The sequence below is a fragment of the Sorex fumeus genome, unplaced genomic scaffold (assembly GCF_029834395.1).
Source record: "Sorex fumeus unplaced genomic scaffold, SorFum_2.1 ptg000005l, whole genome shotgun sequence".
Classification (NCBI taxonomy): domain Eukaryota; kingdom Metazoa; phylum Chordata; class Mammalia; order Eulipotyphla; family Soricidae; genus Sorex; species Sorex fumeus.
Window position 1 is genome coordinate 5,759,099 of NW_026606062.1, and position 17,048 is coordinate 5,776,146.

At 40.5% G+C, this 17,048-nt stretch overlaps 1 protein-coding gene across 3 annotated transcripts in view; it reads right to left on the reverse strand.

Annotated features, from left to right (window-relative positions):
• Window positions 1-538: 538 nt before the first annotated feature.
• PID1 (phosphotyrosine interaction domain containing 1) overlaps window positions 539-17,048 on the reverse strand; it is a 288,088-nt gene continuing 271,578 nt past the window's right edge. For all 3 annotated transcript variants that reach the window (XM_056121631.1, XM_056121644.1, XM_056121637.1), the window contains exon 3: window positions 539-2,678. In XM_056121631.1, coding sequence (XP_055977606.1) covers window positions 2,202-2,678 — 477 coding nt within the window. In that variant the 3' untranslated portion in view covers window positions 539-2,201. The remainder of the gene's footprint in view (window positions 2,679-17,048) is intronic.

Genomic DNA, 17,048 nt, shown 5'->3' on the forward strand with positions numbered 1-17,048 from the left:
AGCTGGCACCCACGTGTTCACTTCAGAAGCCTCTATATTTATCACCAGATCCATGAAGGGCATTGCACAGGACATGCAACTCCAGGGCCACCTGCCTCCTTGACGAATGGGGTCGTCCCCAGAAATGATGGCTCACAGAGGACATCTGTAACCTGTCCCGTCAGAGGGAATCACACCATGCTGACCTGTGAGGATTTCAGCGGAGGAGCTCCAAATCTGTGTGATTTTATAAATCGCCATCATTTTCAAAGGCTCTCCTTTTCTATAAATCCATCACCTGACAATAATATTTCAACTGCCCACACGAACTCATCTCAGCAAAGGGGAAAGAATTCAATTGAGCATTAGAAAATAAGATTTTTTAAAAAAATAACAAAAAAACATAACCCAGGAATGGGCTATTGACAACCAAGTTTAGATTCTTTTATTTTTTAAAAAAGGAAATATTTCCTTTTGATTCAACCTTATCTGTTTTTTTTTCTCCAGATTTTCATTCTGTGGAAAAGACAAGACACGACAAAGAAGGATACTCCTCGGCTTTATGAATGCAAACATAATTTTATTAAAGAATGGATGCATTTATGCTAAAGAATCGTTTACATGTGTTGTAAAGCAGCAAGCATATCTCCAAGAGGCGAGCTGTCTTCCACAGAACTCCATGCTTATTCTACATGCCTTAGGACGGGACCCAACAGGGGGGCACACGAACACACACAGACGCATACACGGACACACAGATATATAGACCCAAACACCAATGCTGCCACTCTCTGGCTTCCTTTAGCTCTTCTTTAAGGCTTCTCTCAAGTATGCCTGTGTCCCCAACATCACCAGGATTCAAAGAGAAACTTGGATAGAGGAGCAACATTACCGAGTAAACTGCTCATCTGCTCTCAGCTTTCAATGCACAAATGCACATATTTTCACAAATACAATTTCATTCCAGGTGTTTTTTGCCATGGCATTAAAAGATTCACAAAAAGGAGAAAATGCCAGTTTTCTTCAGGAGGATCACTTATGAGAAAGAGTGAACCGCTGGTAATGCTGCCAGGAAGATGCCACTGGTTTTAAGAAAACAAGCTGAGATTTCCTTTCAGATGCAGAAGAACACAGGCTTTCTGGACAAGTAAAGTGTGTATGACTCATTCCCTACACTAGTGCAATGCTGAGTGATGCAGGCCAGGCTTCCCTGGGGAGATAACTATCAGATTTGAAGCCTGATGGGAAGGATTCATCAGATTGGACCATCCAACAAAATAAGTTAGCAGAACTCAAAGGTGAAAAGGGACAGACTGCGGGGAATTTGTTCATTTGCTGTTAAACTCGTTCCCCTTTTTCCAAGGTTTCTGCAGTGGTGGTAATGGTCATGGGTTTTAAATTCTTAGTCTGTTTGATCCTTTATCCCATCATTGGCTTGATTGCCATCTTCCCCTTTGGTGTCCTGCAGTGTATGTTGAGATTGCCATCCATCCCAAAGGGGAGTTGGCAGGGGTTGGAAAGATCGTGAAATAATGGGAGGAGGAAAGACTCTATCATTAGAAATCCAGGGTATCCTAAGAAAATAGATGGCGTGAATACAATACGAGGGTACTACTTGATATACTTGTGTAAATAAAAGCATTATCTGTAACTGAATTAACTGCCAGCTACCAGGTTGTTAGTGGTAAAGCTTAATACAGGCTGTGCTGATCTGCTTACTGAGGAGAGTATCTGGAACATGCCATGAAGGGGAGCTCTCGGGATCCACCTGAGGTGTTCCTTCACCCCTCTGGCCTCAACACGAGCATCAGCATTCTCCACCTCCCCCAATGACCAGGGATCCCAAAGGTGCACTATCATTCTTGTTGGGTACCATAAGGCAAATTGGAAAGGTCCACCAAACAACCCCCGTGTTTTTGCCTGAGAGGTGAAAATCAGCATGGACATCCCACTACAGGGAGGCACTGGGAAATGAAGTGGAAAATACAGAGTAAGAGAACATAGAACTTTCCTCCCCATCCACACTTCCACCCTCCTCACAGTCACAGCAGGAGCAGATTTCAATGTCATGGAATTACTTTAATAATACATTTCATTTGAATTTTAAAAGCGTGGCCGTCCAATCGTTTGGCAGTCTTTTCATCCCAATTTGATGCGTTGCTTATTCATCTAGCTTCTGGAATTCCTTGAACCAATGCTGCAATTTCTGGAGCTGAGTCCATTCAGCCATCATCAGATTCCAACTCCTGGGAGACCTCTTCGGAGGAGCTGTTCCTGTGGATCCGGCCATCGCTCTTCATGCTGTGGAAAGTCTTCTTGAAGGCTTCCATCATGGCATGGGCCAGCTTCTTGGCCTCCAGCTTGCTCTCACACTCTACCGCATGACAGTCCATCTGATACGACAGGTCGTCATTGATCTCCCTGTAAACCCAGGCAAAGATGTTGGGGCTCACGTGGTGGTCGGCGGTGCAGTAGGCAATGCGGGCTACCTGGAAGGTATCCATGTGGACCGTGGCCTCCCCTTTGTGATCAAGGTGGTGGAGCCACACTTGGAAAGGTCGGATTTCCAGGAGGGCGTTGGCTGGAAAGATGTCTTCGCGGGCTAGCGTATGCTTCTTCCAGAGCTCAATGACTGGCTTTTCTGTGCAGCCAGACAGAAACTGCATGCCCGTGGTGGGGACTTTACCTAGGTAGGTAACCTGCAGAGGCAAGAGATGAAGAAAAGAGAGAGGTCAAAGTTGGTTCTACTTGCGCACATAGATGTTCTCAGCAGTCAGAATGGGAGAATGGAGAAAATTCTTTCTTGTTCCCTAACAACAACAACAAAAAAATTAACCGTCATCAGAATTCCTACCTTTTCTCCCAAACCAGGTGCCAACTTGGAAAAGGTATTAAAATTCCTTAAATAGAGTTTGAGCTAAAATAAAAATCTGATTTCTAGCAATGACTCTCCACCATTCTCTAATTTTAAATATCAATGAAAATGGCCAATTATAATCTTTCCTATCATTTGGTCTTTCTTTAGAATCAGAAAGTCCCTTGAGTTTAGTTTTATCTAAACAAATGAAGAATATATGGGGAGGAAGTAGTCCAAAGAGGTTGCCTCTGAAAAATAAATTTTCATTAAACATATATGTTGATCTGGGTCTCTGAAGCCCCATCTTTCAGTGTTTGATTTTGCTTAAGTATCTGACTTCAAGCAAATGCCAAGGACACAAAAGCTATTTGACTTAAATTACAGCCTAAAACATGGTCATTTTCCTTCCCAAGATAATTTTTAAAAAATTTAACAATGCCCTGTTGTTTTTTGGCGGAAGCAATCTTTGAACTGTAGGGAACTTAGTTAGAGTGAAAATAAATGGAGGTACTCTAGTTGGGTTAGGACCAGACTGGATGACTTATCAAACAGTTACATGGGCAGTGCAAAAATTAAGGAATAACACTCAAAGAGATTCAAAGGGATCTTTTAAAGATATTTTTGTGACCTAAAAAGAAGAAATTGACTTTTGTTCTTTCTTACAACAGAATGGGGAGAACCACTAACACTAGAATACATATATTATAGAAATGCATAAACATCAATTGTCTTTCAAGAGATAACGCAAAATATAACTTAATTAGGTGTCAAATGACTGACATGCATTACACACTATGGATTTAGAGAGGAGAAATCTAGTTTAAAAGGTTCACCAAAAAAATAGTAATGAAAAAGGGCACTTGACTGCAAAGATTACAGGACCATGTTTAATGGGGCTCTATTTACAACATTCAGAACTTGGAAGTACTCTTGCATCTTTTTTGTGCTGTGGCTACTTCTTTAACAAGAGTTAATTGGTCAGTTACTGAAAAGAAAAAAACTCTTTATTCAAAGATGCTTAAGTACTGTGCACTCTAGAAACACTAAAACATTAGTTCATTCTAGAAACACTAGAATTCTAGAAACAATAAATCATTAGCTCATTTTAGAAGCACTAGAATTCTAGAAACACTAAAACATTAGTTCATTCTAGAAGCACTAGAATTCCAGAAACACTAAATCATTAGTTCACTCTAGAAGCACTAGAATTCTAGAAACGCTAAAACATTAGTTCATTCTAGAAGCACTAGAATTCCAGGAATACTAAAGCATTAGTTCACTCTAGAAACACTAGAATTCTAGAAACACTAAAACCTTAGTTCACTCTACTGTTGTAAACATTCTAGAGACACTAGTTCATACTGTTGTGCACACAAGAATGTACCCGCATGGAAGAGGCAAAGAATAAGCATGGAACGTCTGGAAATCAATAGTAATTGCATTCAGAGCACCATCAATGAGGGAGGGATGTCAAGTTTTAAATCTTATCTCCATGATTGACTTGATCATGGCTCTGACAAGCCAGGCACTTGCACAGTAACAGAAGAAACAAAGGACTCATAAAGGGCAGTTGGAGGAGGTCTGAAGAACCCCAAGCAAAGAACCTCTTGCATTTGGCTGAGGGAGTGACAGTGCCTTACAGATGGATGAGATACTTCAGAGAAGAGAGTCACTGAAACTTTAAAGTATCAGGACTGTAGGTTGAAATCTAGGTGATGGCATAGAGGGTGAGAAGGAGAGAGCAATAAGACAAGGGTTACAGTGGGGAATGATGGGGGTGTGTTTGGGCAAACAGGCCACTTTGGTGAGACCCCACATAAGGTCATGGACCGGGGGCATAGTCTTGGAGACAAGTTGATGAGCAAAGCTGTCTCTGCTCTTGATGGAATTTCACTGCAGCACGATAGTCGAAGCAGTGATTGAATTTGATGGAGGCAGAGAGAAATATGGCAGGGAGGGCAGGTAAAGAGTTTAAAGTGTGGCCAGGAGGTGAAGGGTCTGGAACAAGGACTGGAGGTAGTGGGGAAAGATATTGCAGAGGTAAGATGGGTGACACTAGACAATAGTTTGGAAATAACTGTGACAGATCAGCACCTGTACTCCACCAAGAAAGCAACTAGCAAAATGCTTTTATTTTTTTAATTGAATCAACATGAGATACACAGTTACAAAGCTGTTCATGATTGGTTTCAGCCATATCAACATCCATTCCTTTACTAGTCATTCTAACAACCCCTCTCTACATCAGTGTATATTTTTCCATGAACAATGTTCCCAGTTTCCCTCCTGCCAACAACCCCCAAGCCACCTGCCACAGTCTGCCTGTCTCTAACACTTTGCATCTCTCTATCTCCCCATCTGCCTGTCTCTTTTTTTTGGACATTATGGTTTGCAAATACAGATACTGAGAGGTTATCATGTTTGTTCCTTTACCCACTTTCTTCATGCAGTTGTTATATTTTTTTCTTTTTGGTCACACCCAGCAATGCACAGGGGTTACTCCTGGTTCTGCACTCAGGAATTACTCCTGGTGGTACTTATGGAATGCTGGAAATAGAACTCAGGTCAGTCGTATGCAAGGCAAACACCCTACCTACTGTGCTAATGCTCCAGCCCCTGCATGCAGCTCTTATCCAGAGATCATTTCCAAATATCTTTGTCATAGTGGTCCCTTCTCCATCCTAACTGCCTTCTCCCCCAGAACTTGGGTTTTGGGGCCATACCTGTCAGTGCTTAGGCATCTGTGTTGCCTTACCCCCTATACTGTCTGTCAGTCCCCTGGTTCAACATTCAACAGTGCTCAGTAGAAGCATGTAACTCTTATTTGAGTCAATCATGATAGACTTGGAACAAAATGCATAATACAGGTTTTGATTTATCACCAATATTCACTGAGCCATGCTTTCTATACATGCTACTTTATGATATCTTTATCCCTAATTTTAAACAGGTTCATTATTTTTTACATTCAGGTGAAATTCACAACGCATAAAACTAGCTATTGTAAAGTGAAAACTGGAGTTGCAATTAGTAATCAAAATGTTGTGTGGTCACCAGTTCTGTCTGGTTTCCTTTCTCTCTGTCATGTCAGATTCAGGTCATTCAGATCCAGGCAGTCAGTCACCCCAGATGCTGCTCTGTGACCCTAGCACTCACCCATTTCTCTTCTGGAGTTTCATCTCTCCAAGTTACATTACATGGAATGTTTTTCTTCCACTCAGCACATTTTCAGGGTTCATATAAGTTGTACCATGCATCAATGCTTTGTTTCTTTCATGACCCCTTTACTTGTTTTCTTTTTCTTTCTTTTTGGTGTTTGAGCCATTCCTGGTAGTGCCAGGTGTTACTTCTGGCTCAACACTCAGGTATCACTCGAGTAATGCCGGGGAATGGACCTGGTGCTGTACTAATCTCCAATAACCTTCTGGAAACTCCAAAGCAAATAAATGATACTGGCTTCAGTGCTTGAGAAGACTGGTTCTTTAATTTCATCATCCACTGAAATGTAAAATAACTGTATTTGTATTGGCAGAAAAATTCTGTGGAGGGAGGGAATCTTCTAGAAGATTCTTTCTCTCCTTTCCTTGGCTCTCTTTATTGTTGCCTCTTAGTCTATCTCTCTTTCTCACATACACACATGCCGTTTTTCAAAACAGTACTACAACTTCTACCAAGATACAATCATAGGATGAATTTAAAGAACTTTATTGCTCTTGTAGATTATTCACTCCAACAACAAAAAATTCAAAGTAGTAAAATTTTGACAATAAAAAGTATTCTTTTTGAGTATTAAATATTACATAAATTAAAGAGTTTAAGGAAACACATGAAGGTACTGGCAGAGGGACAAAACCACGCGGGTTCCGGGGCCGAGACCTCCAAGCCTACTCGAATTGGAGTCGAGCATCTTCCACCCAGATCCTCCAAATTCCAGTAGGCGGGGGTCACACCCACCACCCGGCCCCCTGGCGCCGTGTAATCCCATCAGCGGCCAAGACTCAGAGACTATAAAATCCAGATCCCGGAACCGCGCGGCCGCATTTGCGGCCGCGCGACATCTTAACAGAACTTTTTTTTATGACATCTTATTGTCTTATTCCTACTTTGAACAAACTTGCAGGCTATCGAATGTAGCCTGCCCACAGGGCAGAGTCTGGCAAACTCCCCGTGGCGTACCCAATATGCCAAATACCAGTAACAATGATGGGTCTCATTCTCCTAAAGAGGCTTGAATATAATCTCAGGGCTAGGATGAAAGAGACGTTACTGGGGCCTGCTCGAGGCAATCGACGAATAACAGGATGATGAAATGAAATGAAATGAAATGAAAAGGAAAATTAGATCTTAATTTGAAGTTTTAATTTGAGGAAAGAATAAAACAGATTAGTGGCTTAAAGAGTTTAACAAGGTAGTAATGAAAGTTATATGATAACATATACATATTCTGCTGAATTCTAAAACAATTCTAAAGTGATGACATAATATTATGTGCGCAGATGTGAAAGCAATCTTTGTTCAATGGCCCAGTTTCATGAGAATCACCTAAATATCACTTCACACATTAAGCATAAGGTCCTAATTCACCATTCACATTTGCAAATAACCAAATCAAACTTCAAAGACACTGAATAAGAATGAACAGAAAACTTTACGGGAAAAGCACTGCATGATTGAATCTGTGGATGACCCTCTGGGACAGATTAAATATTGCTCTCATTACCCCGCTGAAAGACATTTGCACTCCTATGTTCATTGCAACACTATTCACAATAGCCACAATTTGGAAGCAATCCAATTGTCCTAGAACAGATAAGAAAGTATAGTATATATGCACAATGGAATATTACTTGGCTTGAAGAAAAAATGAGATCATGCAATTTAATCCTACGAAAGTGGATTTGGAGAGCTATCACGTTGAATGAAGTTAGAAGACTGACACAAAATGATCCCTCTTATATGTGGGATTTAAAGAAACACAGTTGTAGAATAAGAAGTGTCCAAGAGCAACAGAAAGGAAGAACATGAGAATTGATCTTTAGTAGAGAACTTTCCACTGTGGGTAGGGAACAGGCTAGTGAAGAGAACACTACTATAATAGTGGAGGGAAGCAATCAATTGGAAGGAGGAGGTGAGAAAAGCTGATGAAGTATTATGAATGAAACCCTATCAGTAACATTACTGTGAGCCATTGTGCCCCCAAATTTGTTAAAAATGTACCTGTCCTGGAGAATGGAAGAACACTGGAGACACTGGTAGAGGGGAGATTAGTGTTGGAATGTTGCACGTGGAAACCGAATCAGGAATAACTTTGTAATTCAGGGTCACTAAATAATAATAAAAATAATAGACCCAGGGGTAGCAATGGTAAAGGTAGTTTATACTGCCAAATTTTGGTACTAATACAACATTTGGTGGCCTGCAGGAAAATTTAATGGGAAAGACAGTGATCCCAACATTCCTGAACCACTTTGCTATAAGGTAGGAGTTATTTCCATTTTACTCAACTTTTCAGCCATTTATTCACTCTACATATCTTTGGACTGTACAAGAAATTTCTGATTTAGTCAACCATCCTCCATATGGTGGGGTGTCCCCAAGAAACAGCAGACTCCCACTGTCTGGTTCTTTGGTAAATCTGTCTCTCAGTGCCTTGCCTTCTTAAAAATTTATCTTCACTTTTTTTGAACTGCAGAACGTAAGAGTCAGAAAACTGAAATTCTTGGATGAAATGGAACACAATGATTGTTTATGTATGCATGCGGTGTGTGTGTCTTTGTCTATCTGTCTGTCTATGTAAGTGTTTTCATCATAAGAAATTCACACTTTTGACATCCTTCCAATGTCTTCTGTGAAAAGAGAAATACTCTAAAGTTCTACCTACTTTTTATCCTGATTTTCTGAACATTCTATTAACTTCGTCGTCTAAATTATTACTAAGACTGCCAATAGAGGAAAGCTAAAAGTGGACTATGTGAAGATCCTGCTGAACTGTGATACTGACAGGGGCCACCAATCACACCAAATGTTCGCTGGTGTGCCCATTATTTATGTCTGCCCCCAATAAGATTTTTAATGAGTCCACAAAGGTTATTATTCAGAGACAAGTTTCTCTGGCAAGCACGGATTTAGTAAACATGTGCTCCATACGTGTGAAACCAGTAATTTCTCTAATGATAACCACTCTAGTCTTGCTGTTGTATGGTACGGGCCCTGTAAAGTTCAGGCCCGAGTCTTTTCTTTGATTAAAATGAGCTAACCTTGTTCAAACCCTTGTCTAAGATACCAGTAATTACTACTTTCAGAGTCCTGTAGGATTATGATCATGCAAAACATGAGTCGGAAGGTCTAACAAAGCCTCAAGGAAAGAAATGAAATGCTTATTACCTTTGTAGAGTTGATAATACTGTCTGAAATATCATGACATTAAAGCAAAGCAAAGAAATGATGCTAGCAAGGTTGGTCTTTAAAAAAGCAAATCAAGATAACAAAATATCATCTCACACCAGCACACATCACAAAACCATGACAGTGTTGACAGGGATGGGGGGTGGGGGGGAAGAAATTCATCCACTACTGATGGAAATAACAACTTGTCCAACCATTTGGGAAATAAGATGAACACTTCTCCAGAAAACTAGAAATTGACCTTCCATGTGGCCCAGCAATCTCATTTACTAGCCCAAGGACCCAAACTATTCAGGAAAGATATTTGCTTTCCTACACTCACTGTAGCACTATTCACGATAGCAAAATCTGGAAACAACCCAAGTGTCCAAGTACAGATGACTAGACAAAGACATGATGGTATACATACATAACAATGCTGCTCGGTTATAAGGACAGATGAAAATCAAGCAATTTTCTGCTACGTGGATGGATCTAAAGATTGTTTTGCAGAATGAAGTTACTCAGAAGGGGAAGGACAGATACAGAATGAGTGGGACTTGCAGAAACATTGTAAGGGAATGACAAATGATAGATGGCAACAGAAACTGAGAACTTGTCTTTAGTAAGACACTTACAAGGGCATGGATAGGAAAGGGATTGTAGTGGAGTGTTAGACATAAGTGAATGCTCTGGTGGATGGTACGATGCTGGAACATTCTGTGCAGGAAACTTCACCGTTAACAGTATTATAAGCCATAGTGCTGAAAATAAAAATGTAATTATCCAATAGAGTTGACCAGAAATGGAATAGAAAGAATGATCTAAATAAGCGATTTAAAAAATGAAATGATTAAATGATTGAATTCAGTTCAATGAAAATGAATTATGAAAATGATTAAATGGTGGACCAAGCTATCTTTCCCTCGGAATATGGCCTGTAACTAAAACACGTTATCTTCCATGGAGTAAAAAATATATGTTCATTTTGGGGGACTATGCATAGCAGTACTCAGGGGTTACCTCTAGCTCTCTGCTCAGAAATGACGCCTAGAATGCTTAGGGGACTTCAGTGCTGAGGAGTGAATTGGGGCCAGCAACATGGAAGGCAACTGTCTTACCTTTTTTCAGTTTCATTCTTTAAAATGGAGCCTAAACACCACAGAACCATGAATGTGCTACCTAGCAACACCTTCTGTGGATATGTGACTATATAAAACCCGTGTCTTGTCCTTCTCCTTAAGGGCACCTCCCTCTGAGAACATGTACCAATGTGCGTGCTCCTGACAGATCTGATTAAGAAGAACCCTATTGTTGCATCCATCTGTGGAAAAAGAGAAAATTTTCTAGATGAGTAAGTCCCTTCAGAGCCTCATCATTAAGAGCTACAATCAATCTTCCAGGGCCAAAAAGCAGAGGAGAAATACGAAGTCACTAAATTGGTCACTAAATGTCCAAAGTGGTAGACAGATCATTTTAAGCTGTCACCTCCCAGGGTGTTGGAAGAAAGGAACTTGGAAGCAGATGAGTCACGACAAATTGAAAATATTCAGTAAGTTCTAGAATCTTTTTGATGGTTGCAGAAGCAGGAATTGGGCAAGAAACTTATTAGGAATGAATCATTCCAAGAGAAACAAATAAATAAAGCAAAAAATGAAAGTTTTTCCCCATGTGTCATCCAATGGCCTGAAGTGGTGCCTCTGTAACAGACGTTTGCAATGTGTGTGAATGGGCTTCGCCCAATTCCAAGTGAAAGAATTATTAGAGAATATTCCAACGTGTGAAAATATGTAGAAGCCAGAGTGTCTGCAGTGTTAACAGCCTTCGATCAGGAGACACCAGTGTCCTCAGAATCTCTCCTTCCCACCCATACATTTTCCGAAGCCCCTGCCAGGTCTTCATTCATGAATCATCAATGCCCACACATCTGTGGCAAAACAAACCCTTGATGCCTGACATGCAACCTTGGGAGCAGAGTGGGCAATGTTCTGTTCTTTCATTTTGGTGCATGCTCTGTAATTTATTCTTGCCTGAAAAACCCTGGCTTCCGAGCCAGTGTCCCCCCATGCAAGAATGGAGAGCAGGGTGAGAAGATTACTGACATGATCCTCTCATCAAAAGTACAAGATGGGATGCATAATAATGTCAGGACCCAGCTCACAGCATCCTGGGATCTCAATCTTCCCAGCTGGATAAATCGAACCATAAGCACCATATAAGCTTCTAGTTCTCTGTGTGATTTTTCCAGGATGCCAGGTTAAAAGAATCTCCAGAGGGCTTACTTGAGGAGTTAGGTGCTGTTTCTTCATGGTCTGTTTGTAGACTTCCTTTCCCCAGCTGACATAAAATACCAAATATGTACACAGAATGGAGAAGCCTTAGCTGAGAATCTTATAACTTTTAGGTTACTAGAGAAAAGATAAGAAAAAGAAAAGATGCTCTTAGCCCTGGGCCAGATCATCAGCTTCTAGCTCTTCTGCTCACCCATTAACTCCCACCTGTGCCTTTCAGAGAAAAGAGAAATGACAAAACCCAGAAATTTATGGTCCCAGCTTGAATCACCCCTTTTCTTGCCAACCACTGGAGAGCAAGATCTCTCTGCAGAGTGATGATGAATCCACACGCCAATGTCTTAATGATCCACTATGTAAACACAAACATAATGATGATCACGACCTTGGACTTGTATCACATGGGTTGAGCTGTGAAGAAGTTATTAGACGATAGATGCTTTTACAGAGAAATCTATGAAGCTATTTTCAGAAAAAAAAAAACAATTAGTGAACATGGGAGATGTGAGATGTGGGACAGTGGAGAGGGAAGACAGAAAGGGGATTTTTACAAATTCTTGGCTCATCAGCATCAACATTAGGGAGAACAGGAGCATCTGCTAACATTTACTTTATGCCAGGTACCAGTCAGTGTTGTGTCTGGATCATTAATCTCCAGAACAACGATGTACACACATGTATACAATCATTCGTAAACATATACATGCATCTATGGAATAACATATATGTATATCCTACCAGTTCTCTTTCTCTGGAAAATTCTGACTAATGCAGATATGGTGAGAATAACCAACTACCCTTGAAAGTTGATGCACCATTTGGCGAAGAAAGTCAGTGTACAAATTTTTTTTTCAGATACGATCCATGTGTTAAGCTAAAGCCTTTAGCTTTAGCTTAACACAAGGATCGCATAATTCCGGGATTACTATTTAACAAGCCTTGAGCACTGTGTCTGTCTTCAGTTATAATGCAACCTTCTCTCCCCTCCCCCCCCCACCTCCAGCTCTAAATTTTAATCCCCAAGAGATGCTATTTGTAGGATGGACCACTGGGACAAAATTCGGGGAAGATCCTTATAAAATGAGGGAGAAAAGTGACGGGGCCCTCTTGCCATGCACACGCCCAAAGAAAAGGACACTGAGTACACGGGAAGGAGATCAGCCATCCTCATGTCCAGAGCAGATCCTCCCCAGAGATGGAACTGACCAGCACTTTGATATTGAACATAACAGCAGGAATCATGAGAAATAACAGCCCATCATTTCATTTCTCCAGTTTTAGTATTTTGCCATAGCAGTTCAAGGTGATGTCAACAGGAGCCTTATCCCAAATGTTACATGCAGTTATCGGGAAGACACATGTTCAAACTATAACTTCATAAATGAGGGGGAGAAATGCCACTGAAGCCCTGAAAACTGGTTTCAACAAATGGGGTTTAAACTCAAATATTTGTATGGATCTCCAAACTACCAGATTCAGGTTGTGGATTATGGCTCAGTGGTAGAGCATTTGCCTTGCATGTGTGAGGTCCTAGACTGAATCCACAGCACTACACATTCTAACATACATACATACACACACACACACAATGCCTTAAAAGAACAAATGGAAAGTTAACTTTTCAACTTGAAAATTTATTCAGCAGTATATTCATCTGATAAGCATTTACTCAGAGTCAACTAGAAACAAGATAATCAGTGAAGAAAGTGAAGAAAATTAATACAAGTCTCTGTCCTCTTGAATCTTACATTCCAAATGCAGAAAAGATGCCTTAGGCTGATGGTCATAAAATTTAACATTACATAGGCAAATCCCTAAAAATGTAAACCAAAAGTACATAGGATGATCAGGAGTCAGAATAATGTCCACAGGCTTCTGTGAGCACTTTCGATGAATCTGGAAAACATCTCTTGGGCTCAGAAAGGTCTTTCCTTTCACAGGGCACAATTAGTGGTGGGGAGACTATTCTGAATTCTTTCCTGGGATCTGTCTGTGTCCTTGAAAGTTAACTGGCTGTGGTTTGGCTTCCAGGGATACTGTGGTAGGATAAGACCAGGAATCTGAGGTTTTGGAAGGGGTTGTAGGGGAGAGGGAAAAGTTGATGAGAGCAAGAGAATACAAAGTGGAAAGCAAAGCCAACTCTGCCTTCCAAACAAGATGGACTGACAAGTATAACACCATCTGGTACTCTGCATTAGCCCTGGGAATGAAACGGATGAGGTACCAAGCCTCAATTAGGATGTTCCAGGCACATCAAAGTTGCCTTCGTTGAAATTTTGTGGCATTATACATTACTTGAGGTTTTCTTGCATCTATTCTTTGTGACTTGGGGCTTTCTTTATTGTAGAGTAATGCACAGAGATTATTTCAGTGTGTAAATGGCAAATATTAATGATTATATGGCAATACACTTAAAGGTCTATATCATTGGTATTATGGCATTTTTAGAAATCAATGGAGCTATTCATATTACCACCCCTTTGTGCTGAGATGACCGTTCTGACACTCAGAGAGATGAGAACACTTGCTGCAAATCCCAGTTGGTACTGGAAATCAAGATGTGGCACTCTAGGCCTCTAGCCAAGGCTAAATTCCTTCCTCCTACTTATTCAAACTCTTCACCAGGACAGTATCTAGATCCAAATACATGCTGTTTTTCTTTATTATGACACCGACAGCAGCATTTCTCAACAGGAATCATATGACTCAGTGTGGGTCCCCAGGATATTCCAAGGAATCACAGGTGAAATTTATATAAATGGCAGGGGGGGACAACACTCTAGGGCCAACCAATAAGACAGAATGAGGGGGAGGGGGCCACACAGGAAGGAAACAATGTTGGACGGGACTCAAGGTTGGACACTTGAGCCATTTCTACTGAACCAGGATGATAAAGGCCACAGAAAGGTGACAGACACTCTAGAAGGGCTTGTTAAAGATTCTGAAAGGATTTTGAAGAGAATTAAAATGCCCTTAACTTGAGCAGTGCTTGCATAGCGCAGGGATCGAAATGAGGATGCTATCATCAATAATTGAAAGAAAGAGACAAGAATGAGTACTTAATATTCAGATATCATATTCCTAAGCAACTCTGATATGGTGCTTTACAAAGCAAACAATCTCAACTTCAAAGGACAATTCCAAAGAACAAATATCAAACACGTGCTAAATTGGCTCCAAATCTGCTCTGCGGGATGTATACCAACGTGCCAGACAGCATGTAAAGCAGGTCTGCCCCTGCAGCCAAAGGCCAGGGTGAGAAGAACTGTTCACAGTCAAGGAAACTGAGAGTCTGCAAAAGCCAGTCTGTGAAGCCTGGACTCAGCTCAAACTCACCGTGGACATCCTGCTTGACACAGAGTCCTACTCTTCAGTCTTTAGGCTTTGGGGTCTAGAGAGGAAGGTGGGTGTCATATCTAGGAAGCCCAGATGATTTGGGACCTATACTAGGTTGTTACTTTATTATTTTGCTTTTTTGAGTCTTGGGTGCCAATCAGTAGCATAATTTGTGGCATCTGTTTCCTGCTTATCTGGGTGTGAGCAGGTCCAGCTACTCTGTGTCTATTTGGATGAGGACAAGGACCAATGGTTACTTCTCCCTGTATGGCTCTTCAAAGTCTTCTGCCTTCTACACCCTTGGCCAGACTTTATTGGAAACCTGGGGAGCAGGAAGAATAAGCTTGGCTGTCTCAAGGAAACCTACCCGCCCCCCCCCCCCCACACACACACACTTTATATTCCCATTTGAAATGCCCAAAGGAGATGGCAGTGACCCAGAAAAATTTACAGGACTTTTTTTTTAATAGCAACCACACTGGCAAAAGAATGAAGATTTTCTAAACCGCATATCCTCTGGGGTACATTTACATATATGCCTTTGTTTCATGATATTCATTTATTTCAGTAACTTTCTGAGGTCACAAAAACATTGATGATACTTCAAAAAAAAGTTAGTACGTTTTCCAAGTATTTGCTTGAGCTTTGTTGATAGAGCCTATAAAAATATTATTAGACACAAAACTTGGAGATATACTTTCTTTTAAAATATGCAAATATAAATCATAAGGGAAAAGCATACTTCATAAGATCTAATATCAAGGAATAATTAAGTGCTATTTTTGCATTCTTACCAAGTGTTTCAGCTGTTAAATACTGCATGTCTCACAATTAGGTATTTTAGTGACAGATATCTTTCCATTATTCATACAATAGCTAAGTTGCCTGATAGAGGGATTTGAGATTTTATGTCCCATCTTACTCCTATCAAACAGCCCCAGTGTGCAATTTGTCCTGTCAATTGGCTCTAGGATGTGTGAAGTTTGGAAATATTGTCATTGTCACTGTCAAAGACAGAAGCGATTTATCTGGAAGGCACTGAAGTGTGCCCCTGAAGACAAAGTCAGTTAATAAATATGACACCGCATTGAAGCCCACATTCTCTCATTTGGCCCCTTCTGGTGAGCTGGCCTACGGCTGGTCACACCTGGCACCATTCCACTCAGCGGCACACAAACAATTTATTTTATGACACGTCGGATATCTCCCTTTCTGCTTTCACATCTGTGGGGTACACTGGAAAAGGATGAAAATTCAGTAGAGATCTCTGGGCCCTAGAATGTTCACAGCAAGAACAGTCACCATATGATAAATCAATATCAAGCCCACTGCTTAAGAATCATCCTATCATTTGGATTCAACGGACAAATTGTAATGGGTGAAAAATGTCAATAGTTTAGTCCTGGGAGTGCTTTATCAATTCATGTGTCATAGGGCACAGCTCTGGAGGAATAGCCAAGGGAAACATAAATATCAGGAAAAAAAACTGGTTGGAATGAACAAAATAAACCAACAAACCACTGTTTCAGTTCTAGAACTCTTAAAAACAAGAGCTAAACACTGACCCTAAATCAAGTTGGAATCACCATGGATTCATAAGAAATGAAGATTTTAACCCAAGTTCTATACACAAATGCTTATAGCAATATTATTTGTAACATCCCAGAAAAGAAATCTATCCAGAAAACTTTCGGTAGAATAACAGTTAAGCAAACGGTGATACATCTCTACCATGAATATCATTCAACAATCGAAGACATGAACTATTGACATATGAAACAACTTGAATAAATCTCCAGGTACTTTTGCAGAGTGAAAAAAATAAATAAATAAAATGAAGATAATTCCCAGAGAAGGTACACCTAGTTACTTTCAGGAATTACCACTGTAATTTTTATGTAACAATAGTTTGCTATGTGAAAAAATGTGACAAACCTTACTAACAGATGGAAAATAAAAATCTATTAGTGTTTCCTTCATTTTATTTTGCAAAAGTGCCATGATTTATGACGTTACTCATAGTTGAGTTTTAGACATACAATGTTCTATCACCGTTCCTACCACTACACTCATTATCCCTCCACCCAGAGTTCCCAGGTTCCCTCTCCCATCCCAATCCCCACCCAAGCCTGCCATCTCAAGAGTTTAAGTTTTGTTCTCATCATTTTAGTGCCGTTGATTGTGTGGTTTGGATATTTAGC